Raw genomic sequence first — 14,513 nt, forward strand, 5'->3', positions numbered from 1 at the left:
TGTTATCAAGCTAAGATGATACAGCGTGTTAGAAATTAGGTGTCCCAATCACATGCAACTGATCAAGGATTTCATTAGCTGTAGGGCTTTGTTTATTGTGATGTTTGACTGCGTGTTAGAAATGTGATTAAGTCAAGAGAGTGGTTCAAATATTAAAAAAAAAGAGATCATTGTCTTTCACAAACAGGGTAACGAGGAAAGGTGACTATTAAGATTTTTTAGCTTCTTAGTTTAATATATACAATGGGGGCAACCTAAAGGGCATGCAACTGTAAGAGCAACCAGGAGGGGACTTGAAGCTGTGGTGGCATGAAGCTATGTTGGCAACCTGAGAGAGGGGACATGAAATTATGGGGGCAACGAGAATGGGGTCTTGAAACTGTGAGGGAAACCTGTGGGGGCATGAAATTGATAAAACTATGGAGGGAATCTGGTGGGTGAACATAAAACTGTGGGGACAATATGAGTTTGGACTGGCAACCTGGAGGACATGAAAATGTGGGGGCATTTGAGGGGCTGGGGGGATGGACATGTTAAAATTTGAAATATGTAGGGGCATTTTACTGTGTGATGGGCCACTGATTGGCATTATAGTGTATGAGGCCACTACAGAGGCATTATATTTAGTGAGGACCACTAAAGCGTATTATACTATGTGGACAGCCATTGAGGGGGCATTATAATTTGTGTGGGTCGGGTATTTCTAAGTGGTGGTGATAGGGAGGCTTATTAAACCTTTGCACTGGGGCCAGAAATGTGTTAAAACGGCCAAGAAAGCCAGAAAATGTCATACAAGGGGAAGTTGTAAATACTTTCTAGAAAAAGCCATTTCTTGTAAGTCAATGAATAAGTAAAGAGATAGAAATAAGACACTGACCAGCTAATAGTTTCCAAAGGAATGTACTATAATGTATTTCTGTGTACTGTTCTTTTAGAAATCCTACAAGAGTGAAGGTAAAGACATTCACTGTTATCAAGGACAAAGCAAAATCCTGCCTTATCACCATAAACAAAGCTAGATGGGATATTAGAGGGTGTAATTCGCTTACAGAGGAGCTGATATGATGAACTTTTTATACCTTATAATCATCATGTCTGAAACTATTCAGGTAATAAGCATTAAAATATGTCTGTGTTGGAATTAATGTAATGTCATTATAAAGACTAATTCCTATAAATATTATTTGGGTCCATGTGCTGTCCATGTTGACAAGTGACCAGGACATTGCATGGACCTATGCTAGTGAATTCTGCACGTCACGTGACAATTTTTCCTTACCGGCAGACAATGCCCCAGATTTATTAATAGAACAAATTTAGGTAGTCTAAAAATACATGAAATTTACCCCAGTGGCTGATGCTGGATGTTAAACTTAATAATAATATTTTTTTTTTTTATAGTGCTAACATATTCTACAGCACTGTACAATTTGTAGGGTTCAAATACAGACAAAAAGATACATTACAAAGAAAGTCATTTCACACAATGGGACTGTCTAGGTCAGGGGTAGGGAACCTTCGGCTCTCCAGCTGCTGTAAAACTACAACTCCCAACATGCTCCTCTCACTTCCATGTGAGTTCCAAGAATAGCAGAGTAAGTATGCATGCTGGGAGTTGTAGTTTTGCAACAGCTGGAGAGCCGTACGTTCCCTACCCCTGGTCTAGGTTATGGTTATACTATCTTTTAGTTTGCTTACTTTCATCCCACATATTATTTTACATTACTTCAGCCCCTTTTCTAAGAATCCACACCCATGTGACTAGCATGTTGAAAAACTTTAGTCCGTACTAGATGCGCCAAAGATGAGTCATCACCTATGGAGGTCTGCAATTCTCACACAATCCCCACCTCAACAATAAGCCTGGTGGAGGTGTAGGCGTCCTCCTGTCAGACAATTGCTCATTTGCGCCTATCCAAGCATTACCTACCCTCACCCCCCTCCTTTGAGGTGCACTCTGTTCGTATCTACTCACCCTCCAACTTCCAACTGGCCGTCATATATCGACTGCCGGGACCTGCCTTCATCAACCACTTCACCACCTGGCTCACACACTTCCTATCCACAGACACCCCCACCATCATCATGGGTGATTTCAACATCCCCATTAACACAGACCACCCCCGCTCCTGTCCCTCACTGCCTCCTTTGGTCTCTCCCAATGGTCCTCCTCTGCCACTCACACAAAAGGGCACACGCTAGACCTCATACTGACCCGCCTCTGCTCCATATGCATCCTCTCTAACTCTCCATCCACGCTCTCTGACCACAACCTGCTGACATTCTCTGCCCTCTCCTCTCCAATAGACACCCCTACCTCTAAACCAACACGCCCCCACAGGAAACTCAACCACCTTGACACCTGCACCCTCTCAGACTCTCTCATACCACTCGCTGACATAGCCTCACTCCAGGACACAGATGCCGCTGCTGCCTTCTATAACACCACAATTACCTCAGCCTTTGACTCTGTGGCCCCATACACAAAACACCAGAGCCCGACCAATCAATAGGCAACCCTGGCACACCGACCTGACTAAAAAACTGAGACGTGCCTTGCGGATTGCAGAGCGCCTCTGGAAGAAAATCCACTCCCAGGTGGACTTCCTCAGTTACAAAGAGGCAGTTCTTGCATTTAAGAATGCACTCACCTCTGCAAAGCAGGTCTACTTCACCACACTCATATCTGCACTATCTCGCAATCCCAAACAGCTATTCACCACCTTCAACTCCCTCCTCCGTCCTCCTGTGCCCCCTCAGATGTCACATATCTCATCTGACAACTTTGCCTCTTACTTCAAACCAAAATTGACACCATCAGAGACAGTCTCACCCTACGCCCCCAGCAGCCCCTCTACCCAACTGCTCACTGTTCCTCATCGTTGACCTGTTTCTCCACCATCACTAACGAAAAACTCTCCTCCCTAATCTCCAAATCCCACCTCATCTCTTGCGCACTTGACCCGATCCAGTCACATCTCATCCCCAAACTCACTGACGTAATTACTCTGGCCCTAACCCATCTCTTCAACCTATCCCTAGCCAATGGATCCTTCCCCTTTGCCTTCAAACATGCCACAGTCACACCCAGTGGTAACTAGGAATAGCGGGGCCTCGTGGCGAACTTTTGACATGCCCCCCCCCCCAACCGACACCGACGACCTCGACCGACCCCCTCCTCTGTACTCTATTATGTCCCTTAGTAAACCCTGCACACAGTATTATGTCCATTAGTGGCCCCTGCACACAGCATTATGTCCCTTAGTGGCCCCTGCACACATCATTATGTCCCTTAGTGGCCCGTGCACACAGTATTATGTCCCTTAGTGGCCCCTGCACACAGTATTATGTCCCTTAGTGGCCCCTGCACACAGTATTATGTCCCTTAGTGGCCCCTGCACACAGTATTATAGCCCATAGTGGACACCCATAAACAATTATTATACTCTGGGGTCTTTTCAGACCCCAGAGTATAATAATCGGAGACCCGGGGGAATAAAAACGATTACAAAAACAGTTGCTTACCTTTCCCCCGCCTCCTATGCTGTTGGCTGCCGCTCTTGTCCTTCTTTAATGACGTCGGACGTCACATGACTCGGGAAGCAGGCCGGGTTCATGTGATGTCAGAGACATCAGACATGTATGAAGGAGGCCTGGCAGGATCGTGGAGAGGTAAGTAACAGTATTTTTTTGTTCCCTTACCTCTCCCGGTCCGACGATCATTATACTTGGGGGTCTGAAAAGACCCCCGAGTATAATGATAGTATTTGTGGGGCCTGCAGTGTCACTTGCCGATCCCAGCCCAGCCAGGATCGGCAAGTAAATAGGGCCCGTAACGGCCTATTAAAAAAAAAAAAACAAAAACTAAGCGGTAGTGGGTGTCACCGGGCCCCCTAATGGCCCAGGCCCTGTGGCAGCCGCCTCCGCTGCCTTTATGGTAGTTACGCCCCTGGTCACACCTATACTTAAGAAACTGTCCCTCGACACGTGCACTCCAGCCAACTATTGTCCTATCTCACTGCTCCTGCACGCCTCAAAACTGCTTGAGCAACACGTCTACTCTGAACTATCCTCCTATCTCTCATCCAACCTGCTCTTTGACAAAATTCCACTGAAACTGCCCTAACCAAAGTCACTAACGACCTTCTAACCGCCAAAGCCAAGCACCATCACTCTGTCCTCCTCTCCTCCTTGACCTCTACTCTACCTTTGACACAGTCGACCACTCCCTCCTGCTAGAAATTCATCCCTTGATATCTCTGACCTAGCCCTTTCCTGGATCTCCTCATACTTCACAGACCGCACATTCAGCATCTCCCATTCACACACCACCTCCTCACCAGGTCCTCTCTCTGTAGGTGTCCCCCAAGGCTCTGTCCTAGGACCTTCTCCTGTTCTCCATCTACACCCTTGGCCTGGGCCAACTCATAGAATCTCATGGTTTTCAATACCATTGCTATGCCGATGACACCCAAATATACCTCTCTGGACCAGACATTACCTCTCTGTTGGCCAGAGTTCCAGATTGTTTAGCGGCTGTAGCCTCCTTCCTCTCCTCCCACTTTCTCAAACTCAATATGGAGAAAACGGAGTTCATCATCTTCGCCCCACCCCGTATGGCCCCTCCACCTGACCCATCTATCAAAGTTAATGGAGACACACTTACCCCTGTCCCACGGGCCCGATGTCTTTGGATAACCCTGGACTCTGACCTATCCTTCAAGTCACACATTCAAACCCTCAACACTTCCTGCCGCCTCCAACTCAAGAACATCCATGGAATCCACTCCTTCCTCACCCCTGAAACTACTAAGATGCTCGTCCATGCCCTCATAATCTCCCGCTTAGATTACCGCAACACACTTCTCCATGGACTCTCAGCTAACACCCTCGCCCCCCTCCAGTCCACCTTAAACTGCACTGCTCGCTTAATTCACCTCACCCCCTGATCTTCGGCTGCTCCCCTCTGCCAGTCCCTCCACTGGCTACCCATAGCCCAGGGAATTGAGTTCAAGCTACTAACGTTAACATACAAAGCGATCCACAACCTGGCCCCTCCATATATCATTGAACTAATCTCCCGCTACCTGCCCACACGTAACCTCAGATCCTCCAATGACCTCCTACTCCGCTGTACTCTCATCCGCTAGTTCACACAACCATCTCCAAGATTTCTCCCGTGCATCCCCCATACTCTGGAACTCCCTACCAAGGCACATAAGACTGACCCCCACAATCACAGGCTTCAAGAAGACCCTGAAGACTCACCTATTCAGGAAGGCCTACAAACCCCAATAACACTATCACCGCACTGCCATATGAACAGTCTCCCCCCCTCTCCTTCTGTCTCTACCCCCCTTCCCTCATAGATTGTAAGCCCTTTCAGGCAGGGCCCTCTACCCCATTGTGCTAGTCGGTCATTGTTAGTATTATATCTACCTGTATATTCTGTGTACTGTATGTAAACCCTCAAATGTAAAGCACCATGGAATTAATGGTGCTATATAAATAAATAATAATAATAGTAATAATAACATTGTGCCAAAGATGTGCCATATTTACGGTTTTTTAAATTTAGGACAAAGGGGGAATTTATCAAAGTCTGCAATCTATAATTCTGGTGTAAAAGTTACAAGGTGTAACATTTTACATTTGTACACCACTCATGCCACTTTTGAAAACTGGCTGGGAAAGTGGATACACTACTAGTCCATACACTAAACTTATTAAATGTAACTTAAAAAAAAAAAAAACCTGACACAAACATTGTTGCAATCTTACTCCAGTGAGTGGATGATGCAGAGAGTGGAGTAACATATCAGGACAGAATTTTTTTCTTCAATTTTCAAAATTGCCTTCAATTTTCTCAAACATTATCAATCATTTAATAAATGTGGCATAAATTATGGCTACACAGCCTCCTGCAGAAGTTACTTTAAAAGTTCTACTTATGATAAATCTCCCCTGCAATGCTTGTGGTTGAAGATGTGGCTTAAATCCACTCCCATTTCATATATAATATTTATATTAAATAGGTAACTAGATTACTGGAAGGTAATAATAAATATAAATAAAAAGATTTCGGAACTTTCTGTTCAGTGACAGGTTGTGTTAAGGTGATACATGATCTGTTGTGTGGTTATTTTATACTACCCAGGTTACCATTTCTTCCACTTACATCAAAACAATTCAAGTTCCTGAAAACTACAGAGGAACGTTCCCCTGGTACTTAACTAAGGTAAGAAAATTGTGCAACAAAATCATCTAATAATCATGTTCTACACAGAAAACAATTATTATTTTTTACTGCTCTATGTTAATACTCCTTTATTGTGGACAACAGTAACATCCATGCTGTAGTCTCTCTTTACAGTCTACACCGCGTTCCAAATTATTATGCAAATCAGATCTAAGTGCCACTTTAGATCAATATCAAACACCTGTGATAATTAGTTACGTGAGCCACGTGAGCCCAATTAACTCCTTAACAACCTTGGACATACTATTACGTCCAGCATGCTAGGTAGTTCGCACACATGGCCTTAATAGTACACCTGAGGCCGGCCGCTCACTAGCTAACACCCTGCTCCATAACCCCCAGTTGGAGTTGAGCTTTGATTGGGGGGCTTAACCCTTGGATGCCTGCGGCGAGATTGGGGGCTGTTGGTCTCTATTTTCTGCAGCCCTGGGTCTGCCCAGTGACCCTAGGCTACTAGTAGCCACTCCGGTCCCTTTTTGATCTTGCCTTCCTTGCGAGAAGTCAGCCGATGCATCTACATTGGCTGACTTCCCCCTATAGCCTGTAATAGACTTCATTAATAAATTAATAAAGCTTCAAAAGTTCCCTTTTCCAATATAAAATGAATTACATAACAAAATCCTAAAAATTAATACAAACAATACATATTTGGTATTGTTGCGTCTGTATGGGAGCGTTCACACTACCGTCGGTGTCCGACATGTAGTGTCTGCTCCTAGTGTCCGCTCAAAATCTGTCAAATCTGTCAAATCTGTGTCCGCTCCTAGTGTCCGTGACAGATTTTGAGCGGACACTAGGAGCGGACACTACATGTCGGACACCGACGGTAGTGTGAACGCCCCCTAACAACCTGTACAATAAAACTAAAATAATATTTAATGTACATGATAAATGTCAGGGAAAAAAAACAGAAACAAATGCTGGAAGTAATGATTTTTCACCGTTTCCCAAAATATGATGAAAACTATAGAAAATATAGCTTGTACAATGTGAAGACAAAACCCCTACAACTGGCAGCGGCAGGATGGGAATGAATAAGCTTTGCAGCTGTTAAAATAACATTACAAAGCAACAAATGGGTATTTGAAGCTGCTGGTTGCTATAGAGTCACACATACCTCAAGGTGTAGAGGCTTGCTGTTGAGCATAAACCTACTATTTGTCCAACCCTAAAACAAGGCAGAAATGGTTGCAGTGGGCCCAGGTATACATGAAGACTCATTTTTAAATAGACTTGATTGCTGATAAGTGCTGTGCAACCCTGGATGGACCAGACAGATGGAGTAGTGTATGGTTGGTGGATGGTTACTATGACTCAACAAGATTGCGTAATCAGCAAGGAGGTGTTGGAGTTATGTTGTGAGCCAGAGTCATGGGGAGAGAGCTGATAGTCCCCTTTATGATCCCTGAAGGTGGGAAGATGACCTCTGGAAAAAAAGAACTGTGGTACAAAAAAGGACTGTGCCCTCTGTAGCAAAATCATCTTCATACATGACAATGCACCTTCTCATGCAGCATAAAATAGTAAAGCAGGCAAACCATCAATGGCAGCAATTTGCTGAATATAGGCGGATCATTCACTCCAACAACCCGCAGACGAAGTCGCGGGCAGAGGCTAGTAATGAATAATTTTGCACCACAAAACTGTCCAGAATGCTTTGTACCACATTATTATTTCTATGTCATTCAGCAAGTGGGCATGGTTTATTAGGAAAAGAGCATGACATGCAGTAAAGGGGTGTGGCTTAAGATGCAACAATGGGCACCAGAATTGCAACAAATTTATGATGCAAAGTAAGGTCCTTACTAGTCTTTACTTTTTAAGCCTCCCTTGATGAGCAGACTCTCTGCAGCTGAGTCGCTGCCGGAACATCCCCAAAGTGTGGACTGGAGGGGGGTGGAATGACAGGTCCCACTACCAACCTATCTGCCATTCCTAAAAATCCAGCCCAGTAACCAGAACTCTGAAATAACCCGTTTTTTCTGTTGTTTTCTCATCTCACCCACCTTAGTAGTCTGGGTGAGATTTACACCCCTCCATTACACCCCCTCCATTATTATCAACATCAGTTCACACAGAAAACTAAATGATCCTGCAGTGTGTCTTTGTTTCTTTCTTTTTTAGTTGCTATGATTCCTAGTATTTCTCTGTCTGCCATGTGCTTGTCTGTGTTTCTCTCTTGTTATATACTACTGTACCATCTATGAAACTGTATCACTGAAATTTCCCTATTGTGGGACTATTAAAGGATTATCTTATCTTCCACCACCAAAATAAGTTTTACACCACTTACGTGCTATTGATGGGCTGGTAAGTGGCATAGTGAACATACTTTTCTGGTATCAAAGTGCAATCTTGTTGGTAATAAATTAATCTTTTATTCCATATGTAAATGAGCTGTTTGGTGCACTTGGGGTGGTGTCATATTATACTGTATGGTTGCAACTGTGGAGTATATTATATTGTGTGGGGCTTTCTGTGGAACATATTATAATGATTCGGAGCTACAGTGGAGCATATTATACTGTGTGGGGGCCGCTGCAGAGCATAGAATATTATGTGGTGTCACTGTGGAGCATATTATACTGTGTGGGGCTCCTTCACTATTCACATCACATGCCATCTGTTTTATAGCAGCCATTCACTATTACTACAGGTTGTGATAACACTGCATGGTGATTCTAAAACAGATACTGTACAATGTAAATAGTGAAGGAGTCATGCTCACAAAGGAATTGATCAGTTGGACTTGTAGGAACCTGTAGACCAACTGTTTCCCATAACACACAGTTCCCAGTATTGTTTACATTCCAGGATCTGTGCTACTTTCTCACTGTATTCTTGATAACTGAAGTTGTGAGGACTATAGGGTTATATCCCTTTCAAATACATGAGATACCACTGCAGAACTCATAAGTGTTACTATCAAGAATAAGCTGTAGGGGGGACCAGACAAAGTTTTCACTGGGGCCCACAAGACTTTAGTTATGATGCTGGAATAGCTCATTGACATATTAAATAAAAGTTGAATTTCTCAGCAGCAAGATTGTACTTTGACACAATAAAGTTATGTTCAATATGCCACTAACCACACCTAGACCAGCATATAATTGGTTGAGAAGTGATTTGGGTAGTGGAAGACTCCCTTTAAATGTTAGGCCTTAGGCACGTGACCATGTACATAAGCTGGGTCCGTGGTTGAACAGCACGAATGGCACATGGATGATGTCCTTGTACAATCATGTGCATGAGCCCTAAATGGTACTTCTACATCCAATCCCAGTCGGTGCTGTCTTGAAGACAAACACATTTCAATGACAGGCAGATTGCTCATAGATAAATCTATAATTACTCACCTAATTGGCAAGGTTGCACTTTGCAACTTTTTGCTATTTTCTATTAGCACAGCTCCACGTGAGTAGTCAGCATTCAGCAGCAGCAGCCCTGTTAATTTAACAGCTTCTGTGTGAGCGGTCAGGGCCGGGAGATTCATAAGTTCTTTGTAGCAGACAATTAGCATTGGAGCAAGGCAGTGACGCAGTAGAGGACATGTGCCACCAGAGTAACATGACCTTTTTCAGAACTACTTTTGTGAGAACTAGAAGCAGAGACACGTGTGAGACAAAAATTTACAAAGATGCTGCTGATCTTATTATGGTGATTACATTGAGGGAAGTAGCAGCTCAAAAGAGTTTCACCTTGGAATGAAGGCTGCCTGCCATGTGCCTCGGATAATGCTATAGAAGCAAAGCTGTAATTTTCCATTTTCTAGACTCTTCTGGAACAAAGTTTCAGTTTATGCAAGGTACGTGTCAGTAACTTAAAGTGCAGTGATCTGCCATGTCAAACGATTTGTCATAAGAACAAAAACCTCCTTATCCCCCAAATCACTACTTTTTTTGTCACTTATCTCCTGTGCTGAGAATCTCCAGAGACTTTTACATCCATATACATGATTGTTGCCAACACCTTCTCTTATAATGCTGCTACACTATTATAGTCAGCTGGAATTAACTGTAGGTACTTTAGATTTGCTACCCTTTAGATTAGGAAAGTTGAGACGTACTTGCAATGTTCCTAGCTATGGGGAACAATACTAACACTTAATTTATTTTTTTTACTTTAGTATCAGTAAATATACTGTTTTAGCAGATGTTGGAAAGTGAATCTGAGTAGGGGGACCACCTAGCAGCGGCAGTGATAGGCAGCCCACCCTTATAAAAGGGCTACTGATTTTCCAGACCTGTATGTACATTCACACAAGTATTTGTATGAAATTAGGGTGAAGCCACACAAACTGGCATTGGGATGGTGTAAATGCGGTTGAAAAATGTACCTTATCATAGTATTTATATTGATTAAATGGCCATATGATTTTGCCATAAAAAATTACCGTATATACTCGAGTATAAGCCGACTCTTTCAGCACAGTTTTTGTGCTGAAAAAGTGCTCCTCGGCTTATACTAGAGTCATTACGGTAATTTTCTGCTAGCAGGCCAGGAACGCAGACCCCCCCATTGCTCCATCACACACCAGGTGACGTGGCAACGTAAGCTCAGGCCCGCACCCGGCGTGTGTCTGCTTCTTGGCATGCTAGCAGAAGTACCGTAAGTACTTCTGCAGTTTGAAATGTACAGCATTGCCATGCTCCTGGCAGTAGCTTGGCGATACTGCAGCCCCGGCACCCGCCCCGGTGTCTGTATGCTGGGTCGGGCTGCGGGGTCTGTAAGAGCCGGTTCACACATGCTGATGTGTTCCGTCCATAAGGAGTCCGCTTGAAGACCCTCCCGGATGGAATACAAGCGCAACTGCAAGCGCTTTGCAGTTCAAGCGTACTGGCCCCATAGACTATAATGGGTTCCGTGGGCTTGCCGCGCACTGCGCGCATGAACGGGTTGCGCTTGTGTTCCATCTGTAGGGGTCCTCATGCGGACCCTTACAAATGGAACACATCAGCATGTGTGAACTGGGCATAAGTGTAATGGCGCCGCTTCAGAGTGGTCACCAGGGGCGTAACTACCGTGGTAGCAGCAGTAGCAGCTGCCACAGGACCCGGGCCATTAGGGGGCCCGGTGACAGCCGCTACCGCTGCGTTTTTTTTTTGTTTGTTTTTTTTTTAAAAGTCCGTTACGGGCCCTATTCACTTGCCGATCCTGGCTGGGCCGGGATCGGCAAGTGACACCGCGGGGCCCACAGAGGCTATCATTATACTCGGGGGTCTTTGCAGACCCCCGAGTATAATGATCGGCGCACCGGGAGGGGTAAGGTAACATAAAAAACAGTGTTACTTACCTCTCCACGATCCTGCCAGGCCTCCGTCATTCGTGTCTGACGTCTCTGACGTCACATGACCCAGGCCAGCTTCCCGGGTCATGTGACGTCTGACGTCATTAAAGCTGGATAAGAGCGGACAGGACAGCCGACAGGAACAGGTAAGCAACTGTCTCTGTTCTTTTAATGGTTTTAATCCCCCGGGTCTCCGATTATTATACTCTGGGGTCTTTTCAGACCCCAGAGTATAATAAATGTTTATAGGTGTCCACAGTGGGACATATGGGGACACTATGGGGAATAATACTGTGTGTGCAGGGGCACTATAGGGGTTAATACTGTGTGTGCATTGGACACTATAGGGGTTAATAATACTGTGTGTGCAGGGGACACTATAGGGGTTAATACTGTGTGCATTGGACACTATAGGGGTTAATACTGTGTGTGCATTGGACACTATAGGGGTTAATACTGTGTGTGCATTGGATACTATAGGGGTTAATACTGTGTGTGCATGGGATACTATAGGGGTTAATACTGTGTGTGCAGGGGACACTATAGGGGTTAATACTGTGTGTGCAGGGGACACTATAGGGGTTAATACTGTGTGTGCAGGGGACACTATAGGGGTTAATACTGTGTGTGCAGGGGACACTATAGGGGTTAATACTGTGTGTGCAGGGGACACTATAGGGGTTAATACTGTGTGTGCAGGGGACACTATAGGGGTTAATACTGTGTGCATTGGACACTATAGGGGTTAATACTGTGTGTGCAGGGGACACTATTGGGGATAATACTGTGTGCAGGGCTTACTAAGGGACATAATAGAGTGTGGAGGAGGGGGTCAGTCGAGGTCTTCGGCATCGGTTTGGGGAGGGGGGGCCCCATGTCAAAAGTTCGCCACGGGGCCCCGCCATTCCTAGTTACGCTACTGGTGGTCACCATAGAAACCGGCACCTCCACTGTAAGCTCTTACAGTGGGTAATGCCGGAGCTGCTTCGGCATCTCCGCTGTAAGAGCTACAGCGGAGGTGCCCTCTGGAGATTCCCTCCCCCCTCCAAGTTTAAGATTAGCCCTGGGGATGGTCCCCAGACCTTTAAAGTTGCAGGTCGGCGCCTGCGCGACGAGCTCGCAGGAGCCGACCTGGTCTGATGACAGCTGGGAGCCTAATGAAGGCTCCCAGGCCTGTCATCGCTATATTACTATTGCGGCTGGTCTATGACCATCCGTAATAGTAATGTAGAGAATCTCCCATAGACAGCAATACACTTGTATTGCCGTCTATGGGACTTGCAGTCTAATGATTGCAGGTTCAAGTCCCCTAGGGGGGGGCTAATAAAATAGTGAAAAATGGAAAAAAAAAAAATATATATATATATATATATATATATATATATATATATATATATATGTTTATATATATAATATAAAAGTTCTAAATCACTCCTTTCCCTAGAATACATGTAAGGGGGAGTTCACACCAGCACCTGATCTCTGTTATGCAGGTTTCTGTTTTCTGTTGGCAGAAGACGGAAACTGCCGTTCATTGTCCGCCGGTGAGCGTCTTCTGCTCTCCGTGGCGAAACCGTTTTTTCTTTTACCGAACACAAAGTCCTGCATATCCGACTTTGTGTCCGGTTAAAAGAAAAACCCCGTTTCGCCTGCCGATTTCCGTCTCCTGCCCAGTTTCTCAGTCAGGAAATGGAAACCTGTAAACGGAGATCGGGCGCTGGTGTGAACCTGACCTCAAAGTAGAAAATTACTGTGAAATATTAGGTATTCCTGTATCTGAAAGTGCTCGGTCTACTGAATATAGGGGACCCTATATTCATACAGGCTAAGTTCCAATTAGGGGGGAAAAACCCCAGTCCTCAAGCTCAGGGAAGGGGCAGACAGACAACCAAAACACCCCCTCCCCTTATCCAGCACCCAGCATCTACTGCACCCAAAAATTCCGGCCATTTTAATTTTTGAAATTTTCCAGTAGCTGCTGCATTTCCCCCCCCCAGGCTTATACTCGAGTCAATAAGTTTTCCCAGTTTTTTGTGGTAAAATTAGGGGCCTCGGCTTATATTTGGGTTGGCTTATATACTCGAGTATATATGGTACCTGCATCACTCACATAAGCCATCACAGATTGTTAATGGACATGCAGTTTTGTAAGTCAAAGAGATGTCTCTGGCAATATCTCTTGGCACGTTTCGCTGCTGAGATTGGATGCTCCCCAATGCTGGTAGGTGTAGCATCACCCTAAAATGCATCTGAAAAAGCATGCATTTTCTGGAAAACATATGAGTTTTTCTTTTCAAATATCCATAAATAAAGAAAGCAACAGCTGTATTCAATGACACAATTATTATTGTGTGTCTCGAACTATGACCCAGATGAGCTTTTGCCATGCGAGATACAATCCTATGAAAAAGTTTGGGCACCCCTGTTAATCTTAATCATTTTTAGTTCTAAATATTTTGGTGTTTGCAACAGCCATTTCAGTTTGATATATCTAATAACTGATGGACACAGTAATATTTCAGGATTGAAATGAGGTTTATTGTACTAACAGAAAATGCGCAATATGCATTAAACCAAAATTTGACCGGTGCAAAAATATGGGCACCTCAACAGAAAAGTGACATTAATATTTAGTAGAGATGAGCGAACAGTGTTCTATCGAACTCATGTTCGATCGGATATTAGGCTGTTCGGCATGTTCGAATCGAATCGAACACCGCGTGGTAAAGTGCGCCATTACTCGATTCCCCTCCCACCTTCCCTGGCGCCTTTTTTGCTCCAATAACAGCGCAGGGTAGGTGGGACAGGAACTACGACACCGGTGACGTTGAAAAAAGTAGGCAAAACCCATTGGCTGCCGAAAACATGTGACCTCTAATTTAAAAGAACAGCGACGCCCAGCTTCGCGTCATTCTGAGCTTGCAATTCACCGAGGACGGAGGTTTCCGTCCAGCTAGCTAGGGCTTA

The 14,513-nt window shown here is 44.7% G+C and overlaps 1 protein-coding gene across 1 annotated transcript in view; it reads left to right on the plus strand.

The window, feature by feature from the left end:
* The first annotated feature begins 1,061 nt into the window (after positions 1–1,061).
* The window catches only part of CDH16 (cadherin 16), a 120,163-nt gene continuing 106,711 nt past the window's right edge, over positions 1,062–14,513 (plus strand). The window contains exons 1-2 of the mRNA XM_075282108.1: positions 1,062–1,109; positions 6,158–6,238. Coding sequence (XP_075138209.1) covers positions 1,062–1,109; positions 6,158–6,238 — 129 coding nt within the window. The remainder of the gene's footprint in view (positions 1,110–6,157; positions 6,239–14,513) is intronic.

The sequence above is a fragment of the Leptodactylus fuscus genome, chromosome 7, assembly GCF_031893055.1.
Source record: "Leptodactylus fuscus isolate aLepFus1 chromosome 7, aLepFus1.hap2, whole genome shotgun sequence".
NCBI lineage: Eukaryota > Metazoa > Chordata > Amphibia > Anura > Leptodactylidae > Leptodactylus > Leptodactylus fuscus.